We start from the raw sequence: 15,931 nt of genomic DNA, 5'->3' as shown, positions 1-15,931 counted from the left end.
AAGCCTTCTCTTCCCCCCGCGCTCCAGCTCGCCGTCACGTGCCTCTCGGCTGCGGTTTGACTTTTGGCCGCACTCCGCTCCAACGCCGCGAGGCAAGATCGCATCTCTAAATAAGGCCCGTAAAATGTCAGGTATATAAAAATAAGAAACGTCCGCGTTGTTAATGTTTGAGAGAGCCAAGCAATGAGCGCGCTTATCCGGGGGTTTTACGACGACGTCGTCGTTACGCGCCGTCCCCGGTGGCTACGATGGGAAGTTACATATTTGTACGATGCGTTCGCTCTAATAATAACTCGCTGAGCTCAATTCCTAGGGCATTTGAAGTCCGGGACGGGCTCGATTCAGAGAGCAAGGTCACTCGTGTTTGTCTTGGCCGTACGCGCAGCCGGGCAGATTGTGAAGCGGATGGAAAACGTGTCCTCGATTGAGAGAGAAGGGGGAAGTGAGTGGAGAGGCCCATCCACATGGGAGAAACTCTTGAGATCTGTCTCAATCCTCCTCCTGTTACAGTACCTAGGGCTCGCCACTCCCTCTGCTGAAACACACGGCCCAGTTCCAACACTGGCCTACCGGACAGGAAATGCAATGGTCTGGGATCCTATCCCATGTTGGTATGAGTCAGTATTGGACATGATTACCAATACAACAGTCAGTTGGCCACTGCTTCCTAGTTGGCCCAGAGGAAGCTTACCCAGAGTTTGTCGTCTGGCCCAGAGGAAGCTTACCCAGAGTTTGTCGTCTGGCCCAGAGGAAGCTTACCCAGAGTTTGTCGTCTGGCCCAGTGGAAGCTTACCCAGAGTTTGTTGTCGTAGTAGAAGGCGTCCATCAGCTTGACGATATAGCGGTGGTCACATTTGGCCAGGATGTCGATCTCCACGATGTACTCCTCCAGCTCCTCCTCACACTTGGTCTCGATCACTTTGGCTGCAGCCAGAACGCCTGTCTCCTTGTTCTTGGCCTGGAAGACAAAATCACACACACACACACACACACACACACCATACAAACTTTAAGCATTCAGTTTGACTAGTGGCTTTAGACTATAGACTTTATTTTCCCCAGAGGGAAATTCCTTTCCACAGCACTGTAATAAACATCGGAAGAACTTGACATACAGTACACAGTAACACCATACAATGATGACAACACCATACAATGACAAGTACACACTCAGGCCTGTTCAACGAGGCCTATTGTTTAGGGCAGCTGTGTCTGCGAGGATCAGGCATTTTCCCAAAGCGAGCCCTTCTGCACCTCAGTGTTCTCTACCTACGCCCAGATGAAAGCAGGCTGGAGTGGTGATTGAGTGGGTGTGTGATGATGTCAAGTTCTACTGCCGTTGCAATGTGTGCAATGGCCTTTTTGTATTTAGTGAATGAGACAATATTATGAGTTCGCATATCCCTTTAAATAGAAATGAATACATTTGGCCACTTCCAACGGGAGCGGTGACTTGATGGTAAAGGGTCAAACCGGGTCATGGCTGAGGTCAGATACGCCCATAGGAGGAAATGCAAGGCGACGGGGGTGTTGGTGGGCGGAGGGGGGGCATGTTGGGTAATCAGTAAAAACCCCAAGGGTGGGTCCTCAACTAGGCCAATGAGTGTGAACGGAAACTTCCACTTCCAGGTTCCACTTCTGTGCACTGCCATGTGTCTATGACAGAAAGGTCAAACATACTGTACAAATCTCACACATTTACCCCACCAAGGCCTTCTGTTGGTTGGCATCTGAAGAATAATCAAAAGTTATATTGCAGTCTTGTCCTTTGATTCAGATACCCTCTCCACACAACAACAACAACAACAACAACAGAACACGAAGGCCACGGTCTACTATAGTGAACTATTCTGGGCCTCTGTGACTTGGGCTACAGTCTCTCGAGGAGAGAGGCCAATCAGAATCCAAACTGAGCCAGAAACACCAGCGTCTAATTAAAGTGTTGCTTACTGTAACCACAGTTCAGAATGCACAACAGGAAGGGTAACTCCACACCCTGAGAGAGCTTAGGAGGAACCACTGAAGCCTGCCCTAACACACACACGCACAGGCACGCGCACGCACGCACACACACGCGCGCACACGTTTCAGTGCCTACTACAATGTGATGGTTGTAAACACCATTGTTCAGTGTGTCTTTCTAGTGTAGGCCTGCATGCCCCCCCCCCCCCCCCCCCCCTGCGAGTCATCCTGAGTCAAAACCGTCAAAACAGGAGGTTGAGTCAACGGCAGCCGGTGACCACACGGGACAGGAAGTCATTCGGAACATTCCGAGAATGCGGGGTGAACGGCAGAGAGAGAGAATGTGGGGTAAACACTAATTACAACCTACACGCTGACTGGGGGGGGGCAACGTGGTATCCCTCCAAAACCGTGTGTGTGTTTGTGTGTGTGTGTGTGTGTGTGTGTGAGAGAAGACGTCGACGAGAGGAGCCACGGTGGAGAGCAGCGAATGAGAAAGGAAGGTGGGTGAGAAAGGAAGGCGGGTGAGAGAGAGAGGAAGCAGTGAGGACGCGAGGGTGAGAGAGGATCTGATGGAAGGTGTGTGTCGGACGTACGTGCGTGTGTGTGGGTGGGTGGGGGGGGGGGTTGTATGAGCTGGGATGGGATAGCAAAGCCTCTTCACTGTGTGCAGGTGTATATATGTGTGTGTGTGTGTGTGTGTGTATGTATATGTGTGCGCGCCTCCTGCCGCTGATCTGTAGATTGGAGGCAGACTCAGCAGCCCGCTGGGGTCCAGCCAGGGCCTGGGGGGGGATGTGAGAAAACATCTGGGTAAACACGGCGCGCACGCTTCCGCATACTCACGTGCCGGCCAATCACAGGCCGGCCTGCCCGAACTCTGACAGACGCGGGCCGGTCGCAGGCCAGGCGGCGCTCCGTACTGGACAGAGGAGATGACGCTAGCAGGACCGGACCAGCTAAGACGGTATCGTTTGACACAGAGTTCCAGATTGACGAGGCGTCACTGAGCGTTTGCGTGTTTGTGTGAGATTCCCCCCTGAGGAAGCCGTCTGGTCTAAACATGAACATGTTCTGTTGTCATGGCCTGCTATTTACAGTAGTGTTATGCACATACATGTCTATTTGCTTGATGTTATATGGTGTAAATGGTCGAGGAAAAAGAAGAAAGCGCACACCGTAGTCTTGGAGAGGTGCCGGTAACGGGTGAAACATACTAGAAGAAAAGAAACCGCTCACTCAAGCTCTGGATGCCGGGTGATTTATTCAGACAACCTATCGGCGTAGAGGCCTTTGTCCGATGTGTTGTCTGAATCACTCGGCATCGAGAGCTTGAGTGTGCGGTTTCCTTTCTTTCTCTAATATTGCGTAAATGCCCATGTCGTGCGATCACAGCCATGCCGTGTGTGATGTCATGTCGGTCATGCTGTGACGTCCTGACGTGTGGAGCGTCTTATGTGACGTTAGTCATGTCGTGTATGTGATGTCATGGCAGTCATGTTAGTGACTTTATGTGTAGGCTATAATAATATAAATGTTTTATGTGATGTTAGTCACGTTGTTATGCTTTATGTGTGCATGTGTCTCACGTCTTGATGTCATTTTTAATTATCCGGAGGAAGATTAGAGCTGTCGTTCTGCCACAGCTAATGGGGATCCAAAATAAACAAAAACTGAAACAAACACCAGCATGGAAAAGCCCCGTGTTAACAGGCTGGCACGCTCCATCAAGGCCCTGCTTAACAAGCCTGCACAGAGCAGGCACGCACACACGCACGCACGCACGCACGCACACGCCGCCTCACTTTCACACCCCTTCTTCATCCTGTCTCTCCAATCCTCCCTCTGTCTGTTCTTCCTCTCCCCCCCGCCCCGCCGCCCCCCCCCCCCCCGAGACCCAGTGATACAGTAACAAGGCTCAGGAATGTGCTTCTGGGCTTTAGGTGTGTGTGCGTGTGCGTGTGTGTGAGTCCTTTGGGGGGGCTTTAGGGGGCAACAGGGGAAGCACTGAGCATATTCACATCTGTGAGTCTGTCTGGCTGTCTAAGTGTGTCTGTGTGTGTGTGTGTGTGTGTGTGTGTGTGTGTGTGTGTGTGTGTGGCTGTGTGTGTGTGTGTGTGTGTTCATGTGCCATTACTGTACACAAAGGAAATGACACTAAAATGCCTTGTTGTCCTCCCATGGGGCCCCTGACTTCCTGGAGCCGGCCATCACGCCAACCTAATGGAATTATACAAAGTGGAAAAAAGGCGTCTGCGAAACCGTCTGAACACAGCAGCCTCTCACATCCCAGCTGAGGGGAACAGAACCGTCCTCTCAGCCCGGTCATCCCTGGAGGGAGCAGCACAGCGCTGACCGCTCTGTTTGGCCCCTTGGTTTCCATGGACGTCTGAGGGGCCCACCGCTGGCTACAGCCTAGCCTACCCCTCTGCTAGCCTGGCAGCTAGCCTGGGGCCCATTGCTAGCCGTCACTGGTGGCTACAGCCTAGCCAACCCCTCTGTTAGCCTGGCAGCCAGTACGGGGTCCGATAGGCTAGCCTCCGCTGGCTACAGCCTAGACCACCCCTCTGTTAGCTTGGCAGCTGGCCTGGTGCCCACCGCTAGCCTCCACTGGTGGCTACTGCCTGGCCAACCCCTCTGCTAGCCTGGGGCTCACTGCTAGCCTCCGCTGGCTACAGCTTGACCAAGCCCTCTGCTAGCCTGGGGCTCACCGCTAGCATCCGTTGGCTACAGCTTGACCAAGCCCTCTGCTAGCCTGGGGCTCACCGCTAGCCTCCGCTGGCTACAGCCAGCATCCCTGGAAGGGACACCTCGCTCATCTACTCCCCGATCACCGCTGCCCCACAGAGCGCCAGAAAGCTGGAAAACCAGGATCAGCTTATTACTCCCTACTCCCCTCTTAGATACGTGAGCGCACTGTACAGTGTGTGTTACACACACACACACACATACACACACTGTACACACACACACACACCCTCCCTGACTCCATCAAACGCCCTCTCATCACGCCCATGTACCGTATACTGCGCAGCTTGAAACACTTAAGGAGATAATCTGTCCAAATCGAACATGTAGGCCGTAAATACAGCCTGGGGCCGGGTTACAGGGTCCGCTGGGAAGATGACTCCACCTGCCAGGCAGGGGTCAATTACCTGCAGGCTAAATCAACTAGGAGAGGCACGGGGGCTCCACAGGCAGTGAACTATGCTCTTTTCCACACACGCGCCTAACACACTTACGCACGCGCATACAAAATGCACGCGCACAGACACACGCACAGACACACGCACAGACACACACACGCACGCACGCACGCACGCACACACACACACATTTCTGCGGGTAAGTGAAAGGACTCTGCTCCCGTCCCCTCCCCTCCTGGGGGAATGTGTGTGGTCGACCTCTGCCCGGACATTCTGCAGCCCTCTGCGTCTCCGTGGACAAGGAATGTCATGTCTACAATGTGCTAATAGTGTTAGTGAATCCCCCGGACCTTGCTGATGATCAGCAGACATGTGCGCGACTCAAAACCGGACGAAATGTATGAGGCGTTATGTAACGAACACACTTATTGCACTGCGTCAGCGTAGCTGTGGTGGGGTACAGTACCTCGAAGTATCGGGGCGCCAGATGTATTTGGTACAGACGGACGTATTAGGTGCGCTCTTGGTTACAATGGGAATAACAAATCAGGTTGTTGTTTTTGTCTGTGGGACATTATATCTGACTGGTAACGTTACACCACCCTGTCTAAGACCCCTGGTGTGTGCGGGACACCATGAGCCACCGTCTGCTGAGGCCACTAAGGCCACCTATGGCCAAGGGTCAAGGGTCAGGGGTTAGGTCAGAGGACATCATATGATCACAGGAGCGGGGGGAGGGTCGGTTACGAAATCCCCCTCCAGACAGACAGAGGGCCAGGCTGACAGACGGAGCGGGGGATTGGCTAGTGTACACTAATCTCCCCCCTTCCAGTTAATCAGCTGTGGCCCGAGCGGGAATGAGCATTAGTGTGTCAGAGCCTGCATCTCTCAAAGGAAGATGCTTTCTGCCAAGGAGGGTCGCTCTGGGTTAAGTAACGTAACCCAAGAGGAAGACGGGGGGTTAAACTTCATTTACAGAGTTGCAAAACATGGGTGTGAGCCACACTCATGCACAGGGAAGTTCCAATTCTTAACCCCCAAGAGCAAGTTGTCTTTAAGGAAGTTTCACAACCTGTTGTGAAAGTTCCCTAAAACACTTGCTGGTGTGTTTAGCTCAAAAGTGTGTGTGTGTGTGTGTGTGTGTGTGTGTGTGTGTGTGTGTGAGTGTGCGTGCGTGCGTGCGTGCGCGTGTTCGTCACAGAGAGCCATGGAAGGTGGCTTCCTTCCACACCCACCGAGGAGAGACCTTATCAGGCAGAGCGAGTCCAGCTGGGCCCTGAGATTAGAAACCCCAGGCTCCCCTGGAACTCCGCCTGGCTGTGTTCTCTCAGCGTACCAGGGCCTCTACAATGCAGCAGCAGCAACGTGCTCCTAGAACAGAGTCGGTTGAGCGACCGGCGCAGTCGACTGTGACGTAACCAGCCGTGATGTAATGAACCACGACCCAAAGGCTGACTTTAAGCCCCAGAGCTGAGACCCGGGCTTCAGATTAGCATGCCGACACAGTCGGCGTACGGGTGTTTTTACAGATTAGCCTAAATCTTAGAGGGTAATGAAGCGCGTCGCTGGCTGAGACTACTACACCGACGGGCGCATGGGCGGAGAAAGGATGAACCAGGCCTCGTCTACGGGGACTACTTAGAGGGGTAATACGATCCGCGACTTCAGGGACGGCGCGAATTCCCCTGACTGTGTGTGTGTGTGTGGGAGGGGGGGGGGGGGGGGGCATGCTCTGCGACTCGTGTCCCGTTAATAAGTGAAGCCGTCCTTTCGGCACACTCCGGATTCACACAGTCCAACTCGCCCCGACCGAAGTAGCAGCGCCCGTCTGGGGCGTCACGGGGAGCAGGAGGGGGCGGGACACGTCGCCGAGCCTCGGACGGATTTGGGCGAACCCAGGCCGAGCCGAGGCCTCGCGAGGAGGAGAGTCTCGGGTCTCCAGAGTAAACGCAGACAGACCGGAGTGTGTTGTGTGGATGGACGGTTCCCTTGATGGCTCAAACACACCCGCTGACACCGGGATACTGTTCCCGCTTCGGCGTTAATTACTGCTGCCTGACACCTGGGACGCGTCCCGCGACGCCGAGGTTTACCTCGGTTTTGCAGCAGTGCAACATCCACCGTCTGCGAACGAGCTCGCTGTTAAACTCTGCGAACGCTGGCACAACATCAACGGCAGACAACTATAAACCTGATTCACGACTAACGGCTTGGAACCACTCGATTTCCACTCCACTCCACAGTTAACATCTTGAATGCACCCCTAGGCACCGGTGTCACCCGTGCATCTTTAAATACAGCCATCTGCGTGACACAGACACGGTGTCCTGACCAGATAGTGACACTGAAGGGCCATTAACCCGAGAGGGATAGTGCGGCCCGGTGACGCAGAAAACCTGAGCGTGTCGACGGCGCGGCCCGTCCCCTACCGGGCGTTTACGGACCACACACGGCGCCGGGCCTTGTTTACGCTCTCTAAATGGTGCATCCATCCACCCTGGGCTCAGCTTGTTTGTTGAGCAGATTCCGGAGGCTTCCAAGTTACAGTAAATCACTCACGAAGCAGGATCTCCGGTGAGTCTGCAGAGGAATTCGGCTAATCTGTTTCCAGGATCCAGGCCATCGATGTTCACACATCCACCCAAACGAAGCCAATTTAACCCAAACAAAGATTCGAAAGAAACCTTCAAGACTGATGATGATGACCTCACAGATCAGTGTGGGACCTGATCATTCCTTTAACAGCTGTAGTAAACACTACTGTAGGTTACAGCACACATCTTGACTAGATCTAGGTCTTCCCCAGAAGCACTGGGGCGAGGTGTGTCCTCCCTACTGGGGTCGTTGAACCGTGGTTACAAGTGTCAAATACAGACTTCCTGAACTCTTTCTTCAACTCTGAACGCCTGACCCCTAACCTCTGACATGAAGCAGACGCTGATGTTAAAGGGATACGGCAATAGCTCCTCCCCCTACTAGGCCAGGCGGAATTCGTTTTGCTTGAATGTGCATGACTATACAGTGTCTGTCATGTGCCTTCATCTCTCCTGTGGTTGGTGTAGTCTTGAGGCCCCTCCCACAGACCAGCTAATAGTCTTTGGCCTGAGAGTCATACAGGAAGTGCTCCCCTGACACCTGCCCACAGCTTCCCCTCTCTCTGTCCCTCCAGGCCGACCCCGACAGCTCCAGGTGTGGAACATCAGTCGTCCGCCACACTCCGAGTCAAGATAGGACAGCCAGAGTGGAACACACTGGGGCTTCAGAAGAACACAGCAGACATGCAGAAATGTCTCTCAAGACTTCAGGAGACAATATTTTGGCCTCATAAAACCAAAAATAATTAAGTACTCAAGAATTTAATTTATAATGATTGAACTAAAAACCCTTTAAGGCGTAGAAATGAGAAGTGAAGTGGGCGAGTCCTGATGTCCCCATGGAATTTCTATTAAGCGAGGCGCCCTGCTATTTTTCTTCCCGATGCTGTCAGCATGCCACATGATGCTCTCTCACATGGCTGCCTGTTCACAAGGTAGCAGACTGTTCACTGTAGCCCTTTAGTCCGTAGCTCCTAGTCAGGCCTCACTTCTTCCACAGGCCCTCCCTCCTGCAGTCAATAGCCCCCACTGTGTTACCCTGGCCTGGGCACGAGCAAACACTCCTGTTGCCATGTCACAAAGTAAGGTCTGAGAGTGGTCCAGATTAAACAGCTCCTCTGACACACTGGAGTTAGAGTTTGGAAGGAGCACACAGCGCAAACGATGATGTCCTCTGGGGAAAAATCCTAATGAGACCCACAACTCAAGAGCTACAGAAGCACAGCAGGCCGGGGCATGAAATCAAGAAGTGTTCCCATTCCAAGAGACATTTATCTCGCACAATCCAGTGTAGAAAATGATAGGCAGCACAGATGTGCTTGCTTACTTTGATCAGAGGGATCTAGTGAAGCCTAGTGAGGTGTCAGTCGTCACTGTTTGAAGACACACCTAGTGTATCTATGTACTTTAGTAGTCGGTCTGAGGGAATGTAAGGTGTGGTAACCATCTATTGATACAAAGCCATGACACTCGTGCTCCTAAACTCGATCACGACAGGCGGTGTGAAGGACAGTCCACTAACCACTGACCTCACTGCTCCACTGCAGAGAATGTAGGCCTAACTGGCCATATACTGTAGGTGCATGAAGCCAGGTGCTATCTGGAAACTATTTGAGTAACGCTCTTTTGCACGACATACTGTTGATTTCTCTGTGAAGGAACAGGTTTTGATCAGACCTTTTACCATAATTACACAGACAACTACCTACCTGAACTAACAGCTAATAGGGCCACGCATGCAGTAACCTAGGTATAGCCTAGTCGTCACATATATTATCACAAGTTGCGCAACCACCTGATCCTCGCAGACAGACGAGTGCTAGATAAAGACGCACATACGTGCAGTGTGCATCCAAATATGGCCTAGCCTACAAACTTACCTTGTAAACTTTTCCAAATGCCCCATCACCCAATTCACCGATAATTTCCCAAATGTCGTTGGGATTGATGTCGCGGTGAACATGGTCATATTGCTTTACTTTCTTTTTGATGTCGAAAGAGGAAAGTCGAAGTATTTTACTGAATTTAGCGAAAGCCATAATTCAACTTGGAAGTAAAATTACATGAAGTACAAGTAAAAATGCCCAAACGGTCAAAAACTCTGGATGCGCGACACGAGCGCTAAAGCTAGAGTCCACGAGCGCTAAATTAAGTTTCAATGTTTCACGCCTTTCAAAAAAAAAATGAAATTAAACGTTCAGAAAATATAGGTTACTAAAATAGTTATTCCGCGTCGTCCATGTCAGTCCACGCGCTGTCATAAAATCCAGCTGTCTTGATGAAACAGCCTCATGTTTCCATTCACATGTCTGTCCTCCGGACGCTGACCACCTGCTGCTTCCGACCCATACAGTAAACGCCAGTGAGCACAACTTGTTGCTAGTCAGTGTAAAAAGCCCCACCCTGTTGCTAAACAGCTCATCCACGGCCATGATAAATGTAGTTCCCCGTAAGTAGATTCCTCATCTGGCACACAGGCGATAGTATTTAAAAGAACTCGGTCTCCCAGCTGTATGGGCGTGTCTGCATATTGCCTTGACACCTTCCATGTGGCTGCTGACAGGTAGCCTAAACGACGGAAACAGCTGTCATAAACAGGTAGGACTGGTACGAAACCCTAAGTCCAAAGTTATAATCGAGTCGGCTTGTACACATTTGCAAAACATAAGTGATTTGATAGCATACGAATTGAAAGGCCAGACCATGCCAGCCAGTCTGAAATCCCTTCATACTTCACCCCCACATTTAAGGTTATTAATCCTTATTGTCATAAACCGAAGTGGCACATTATACCAAAATGGCCCTACAGTTGATAGCTTTCCTATTGCCTTGGAATGCATTGAGATTTATATCCCTCTATTTCGGCTCACTAGCACCACTTAGTGGCAATCACAAGTAGGCTACATTTTATATGGAGCGTTTTCTTGATTTGCCTTTACCACCAGATATTAGTAGGCCTATGCTAAATTATTTACAAAATCAACTCATTTCACTCGTAAGTCTTCAGAGATCAGTGTAGTTTATTCACAGCAGAACCCCCTGCAAGAAGTAGCCTACATAAGTACACAACTCCCGACTTAAATTGCAAACTGTAAATAAGCATGTGTAAATTGAGTAAAAGGGTAACATGAACAAGTCATAGTTGTTGCATGGCCTCATATAATTAGATACAATTTGCTCAGATTTGTCCAAGCTCCTTATCCTCAATGCAGTAGACTGTTCTCTCCCTCTCTCTCTCTCTCTCTCTCTCTCTCTCTCTCTCTCTCTCTCTCTCTCTCTCCCATAAACAGTGACTCTGTCATTTCAGGCTCCAGCACGTCTTCATTCCAAAGCTGCACAGTCATCACTGGTGAAGACCAGCTCCTAAACACAGAAATATGAGGCGTGTGAGTGCAGTAAAACAGGGACCCTATAAAGCTCTTCACATCACATTAGGCAAGATCAATGAAGTTTTGGTACATACAAAACATAGCTTTCTGCCCTGAGAATAAGGGTGTGAGGTAGAAGCTATGCCATAAAAGGTGTAGAGTGGAGGATAAAACCATTCTGTCATGTCAGACTCTAGGAAGGCAATTGTGGAGGTAGAGAGGCACAAAAATGCCTGGACTTTTAATAATTTGTTTCATAAACCATTTTAACTACCAGTAGTATGACCCATAAAATAAACTCCCTGTGTTGATGCCATCTCTATCTCTCTCTCACACACACACACACACACACACACACACACGCACACACACACTCGCACACACACACGCGCGCACAAAATCAAGCTAGATGTCATCACTAATCCATTTTATAGCCGTGCTTGCTATGTTGTGTTCCAGCCTACACTGTTTCATCAGACCGCAGGCTCTGGGAGGGCGTAACGAGCACGTCTGTCTGGGCACATTTCTCTCGCCCGCGTCAGCCTCTTACCCCGCGACACTTCTGGGACATGATGATGTACAGCTGGCGCATGGTGACTCCCAGCCGTCTCACTTCCCTGGTGTAGGCACAGTGACGCTCGCGCAGGCCCTCCACCAGGGCCACGTACTGTAGGTCCGCATCTAAGACATCACGCACTGTCAACACAAGGAGGAGCTGTTGTTGAACCTTTATTTATGCAGAGGGTCCCCTTGCCTTTGGGACAGAGATGCCTTTTTCAAGGGAGCCCTGCTTACTGTGTCTGTTTTGTAGACTCAAGCATTGAAATTGCAGTTATTAGTTATTAGTTATACATACATTAGTTATACATCCGTAATACTTTTGTCAATCTCATCTTTTAGATAGAGGGCTTTTTTAAATCTAACACTCGGTGACCTGAAATGCGGCACGGATACATTAGTTGAACATGTCCAAACATCCACATGGAGAGAGGCCAGAGCAGTGACCGCTGGGGAGATATATTGTATCGTGCAGTCATACTTGCGTGCACGTCTATGTAGAGATCAGGAATGTTTGCCATGCAGCGGCTCTGTAGCATGGGACAAATACAAGTTAGCCCTTGGTATACCTTCTTACAACAGGGAAGGAATTATCTAAGCTATGCATTTACAGTGACACTTTGTTTATTTGATTGTACTATGTAATTGTATTGATATACATTTTGTTGCTGACTTGTCAATTTGTTTGTTTTGATGAATCTGAATGGATTGTGTCTTGTAAGCCCATATGGGCTGGGCGCCATATGGCGTATGACACAGAAATACAACTTTATCTATCTTTATCTATATCTATCTATCTACAGTCTAAGCCAGAGATGCACATCCAAGGGCTCTGTGTCACGTCCATGCCATGCCATAAACCATCAGCAGACAGGGGTCTTAAGTCAACTTACAGTCTCAGGGTCCGTCTTCAGCTCCGCCGCGTGCAGGGTGAGCTTCCGTGCCATGTTCAGCACTGTGGTGTAGCATGTGATGGGTAGCATGGGTTGGTACCCCAGGATCACGGGCACCAGGGCCAGTGCCAGCAGGGTGTGCCCTAACACGACCATGGTTGACTGTACTGTATAATAAGCTGCGCAGCTCTCTGACAAGGATGCACAACACGCCTATCATCATGTTTACTCCAATATATTGAGCAACCAGATAAGAATCCAATGTGTGTGTGTGTGTGTGTGTGTGTGTGTGTGTGTGTGTGTGTGTGTGTGTGTGTGTGTGTGCATGCGCACAATGGGGAGTGAAGCGATCATCACTAATCAAAGACAGCAGATCTCTATCAGTAGTTCCATGGCTGCTCTTGCAAAACAAAATATGACATATTACGATATCAAGTTCCAGAATGGTTAGAAACGAAGAAACTGTGCCTTGTGGCTAAGAGCCATTGTCGTGTGCTGCATCGCTGCCTTTTGTTCAGCTGCAAAAGGGCCTCAGGTACAGTATCCATGAAAAACAGAGACTAACCATGGTGTGTCTGTCTCATCTGCAAGCTACTGTATTGACAGTAAAGCAGGATATATAATATCCCCATATCAGTATTATCTGCTTATCTAAATCAGGCTTATCACAGTCTGTGAAATTTTAGTAGGGTGTATCTTATACCAAGATAAGCCTGTAAATTTCCCCCATGAAACTGAATACATATTCCGTGCCAGTGAGGGATGATAGATCTCACTCAGCTGACAGCAGAAGAGAGAACGGAGCACATAGCATACTGTAGGTAGGACAACAGAGATCCCGTAAAGAGAACAGTTATCTCACAATCCAACACACGACGAGCTCCCTCAGGATTTCTGCAGTGCACATTCTGATTCTCTCAGTCCACAGCTGTGGTGGCGGTTTGCTGGCATGCTATTAGACGTCCCTCCATTAGGTGGGGGTAGTTCCACACACATGGCTTTGTCTGCCCCGTCAACCCTACAGTCCCATGGAGGGAATTCCCTGTAGCCTGACGGTGAATGTAAAGCATAACTCCTCGCGGTGTGAATTGTAAGCTGCTGAGGGCTGAACTCTAACCTCTCTCCTCGTTTTACTAAAAGAGAAATTATTGGTTAAACACAGCAAATAAGAAAAATAAATAGGCCTACCACTTGTTTAGACTGGACAGGTGTGGCCATTAGATAGCCTCGCCATCTGAAACAGTACGTCCGGGTGTGCCAAGTGTTTAATGGACGTTTTACCTGGTTCTGAGCGATGATAGTTGCCCTGAGGGGCACGACCTGCCTGTAGAAATAGAGAGGGTGCATCGTAAGCAAATACCGCACCAAGCAGCAGTTCCATGACCTTGGCTTGGCAGTCATTAGGAGGCGGCTGCCCTGCCATGCGATTCTTAATGGATGGACGCACTTTATAGTCTCATTAGTTAATGCCAGCTAAAGTCAGATGACAGATATTGGATTGTATTGGCCTAGCACCTGCTGGGGAACTGAAAACATAGCCTATTAGAGAAAAAGAGTGCTTAGGGAGCAGTGTAGCCTAAACGGCTCAGCTATCTCAGTTTCTGAACACCTAATTCCAGTTTACATTCCTGTTAAAGTGTTCAAATATACTGTAGCAGTAGGCTATGCTACACCGGTGCAGCTTATTAGGCGGCGCATTTTCCCTGCAACATTGGACATGATTCATTAAATGAGATGTGGAGATATAATCTACCTAGGTCTTTTCAGTTGCCATAGCCTCCTGAGCTACGTGCGTCGGCAGATGCGCGGGGCAGCCTTGGGAGATAAGCAGCACCACAAAGACAGTGGACAGTGTGCGTGCGAGTCTGGAGGTCACGCTTTCTCTCGCACAATATACTTTTCTATTTTGCTCTTTATTGTTTCCTCGATTGAAGCAATTCTATTCAACTGTCTGTCCAAGAAAATAGGCTACGAGAACTCGCATCGCACTTTTGTTTCAACCGCGTCTCATCCTGCAGTCATCGTTCAGGCAGTCGCTCTCGGGGCAGGTGGCCGGATGCGTCGTCCTAACGACAGGCAAGAGATGCGTGAGCAAGTCCTGTCTTTCATCCAAACTGGATAGGATGTCCTTTCTACACAGAACCGACGGCGACGTTGATAGGTAGGTTATCAGAATTGGGTCTGGTCGTCCGAATTCCTTCTTTTTTATGCGGCACATAGTCAGTTTCATTACTGGATTATAAGTGCATCCCCCCTGAGAGCCAGCAATGCAGCGTCTGTGTACTTCAACATTCACCTAGTTTTGACTGTGAGATGACCGGTGACCGGCTGGACATTGTAGCAATGGATATAGGGTAGGCTACAGTTAAAATGTCATTGGGCAGCATTGGCTACATTCATTAATTGTAGTTCCACAGTCCACAGGTTAGACTTTTTTCTTATCAGTTATTTTGTGAGCCTGGGACATAATGCAGTAGCTCTTGTTATGTCTTAGCCTACCGGCTTTGCGCTGCGCATACCGAGTAGGTAGCCTATAGGTAGCCTACGAACTCACGTTTAGTCCGGAATGTATGGGCTTTTTATATAGGCTTCTTTCTTTTAAATGGTATGGTCAGGATATTGTATGTTAAAGAGATGATTGAGAGTGCCAACCCAGTCAGTAGGCTATTGCTAGAAAGTGTTGTTGTGCCTTTGACTTAATTGCGCTGAGAGACATGGCATTGAACGCTGCAAGGTTGCCTGTAGACTTGGCGCCCTCCGCTCTGTTTGTGCCCCAGGCACTACAGCAGGCAGTTTGAAGGGGTTTATTTATTTTACACCATCACTATACATCAAAGTAATGGATCTGCAGTAATGTTCCCCAATTTCATCCTCTTTGTAAAAAAAGAGGAAAATAAAATAAAAAGGAATTCATCACTTTGCTGGCAGCAACGTTGTGAAGTTTTGAACAGGAGAGCAACTTTGTTAATCAAATACCCGTTTCATCAAAGCTAAAATACAATGTACCATTGTTCTTCCTCTGGGTTTTTTATTGATTGAGCATGATGACTATTTGGCTAGGCTATTTGCTAAGTATGATTACCTTTAAGGGGCATTGGTGTGTTGTTGTAGCCTACACACACGCCGACACACACGCACACACACACACACACACACACACACACAGACACACACACACACACCCATGTGACTATGATGTATCATGTTTTCTGATCTTCCTTATAGGTTAGAATCCTGGTGAGAGGAGGGGGTCAGAGACTGTGCTATACGCTATTGGAGACAAACACACGCACTGCTCAGCAGTGTCCTCGTCAGAGCCAAGCCCTCCAGTGTGTTGGGTAGAGTGGACGGGGGCATGTGTCCCTCTCTGTGCTGAGCTGAGGGACGTGGAGGATCAGGAACAGACAGAC

General features: G+C 49.6%; 2 protein-coding genes across 2 annotated transcripts in view; both read right to left on the bottom strand.

Annotated features, from left to right (window-relative positions):
• stk10 (serine/threonine kinase 10) overlaps positions 1-10,035 on the bottom strand; it is a 42,399-nt gene extending 32,364 nt beyond the window's left edge. Inside the window, exons 1-2 of the mRNA XM_084449661.1 lie at positions 9,583-10,035; positions 794-958 (exon numbers count right to left, since the gene is read on the bottom strand). Coding sequence (XP_084305787.1) covers positions 794-958; positions 9,583-9,741 — 324 coding nt within the window. The 5' untranslated portion in view covers positions 9,742-10,035. The remainder of the gene's footprint in view (positions 1-793; positions 959-9,582) is intronic.
• Positions 10,036-11,023: 988 nt separating this feature from the next.
• Positions 11,024-12,677, bottom strand: cytl1 (cytokine like 1; the record flags this gene model as incomplete). Its single annotated transcript, XM_084450231.1, has 3 exons — positions 11,024-11,065; positions 11,621-11,737; positions 12,522-12,677. 3 exons carry the CDS (start codon positions 12,675-12,677, stop codon positions 11,024-11,026), a joined length of 315 nt encoding a protein of 104 aa, XP_084306357.1.
• Between the last annotated feature and the right edge of the window lie 3,254 nt (positions 12,678-15,931).

This window comes from Borostomias antarcticus (genome assembly GCF_949987555.1).
Source record: "Borostomias antarcticus genome assembly, chromosome: 15".
NCBI classification, from domain to species: Eukaryota; Metazoa; Chordata; class Actinopteri; order Stomiiformes; family Stomiidae; genus Borostomias; species Borostomias antarcticus.
Note: the sequence above shows the minus strand (reverse complement) of the source record. Positions and strands in the feature narration are given on the sequence as shown.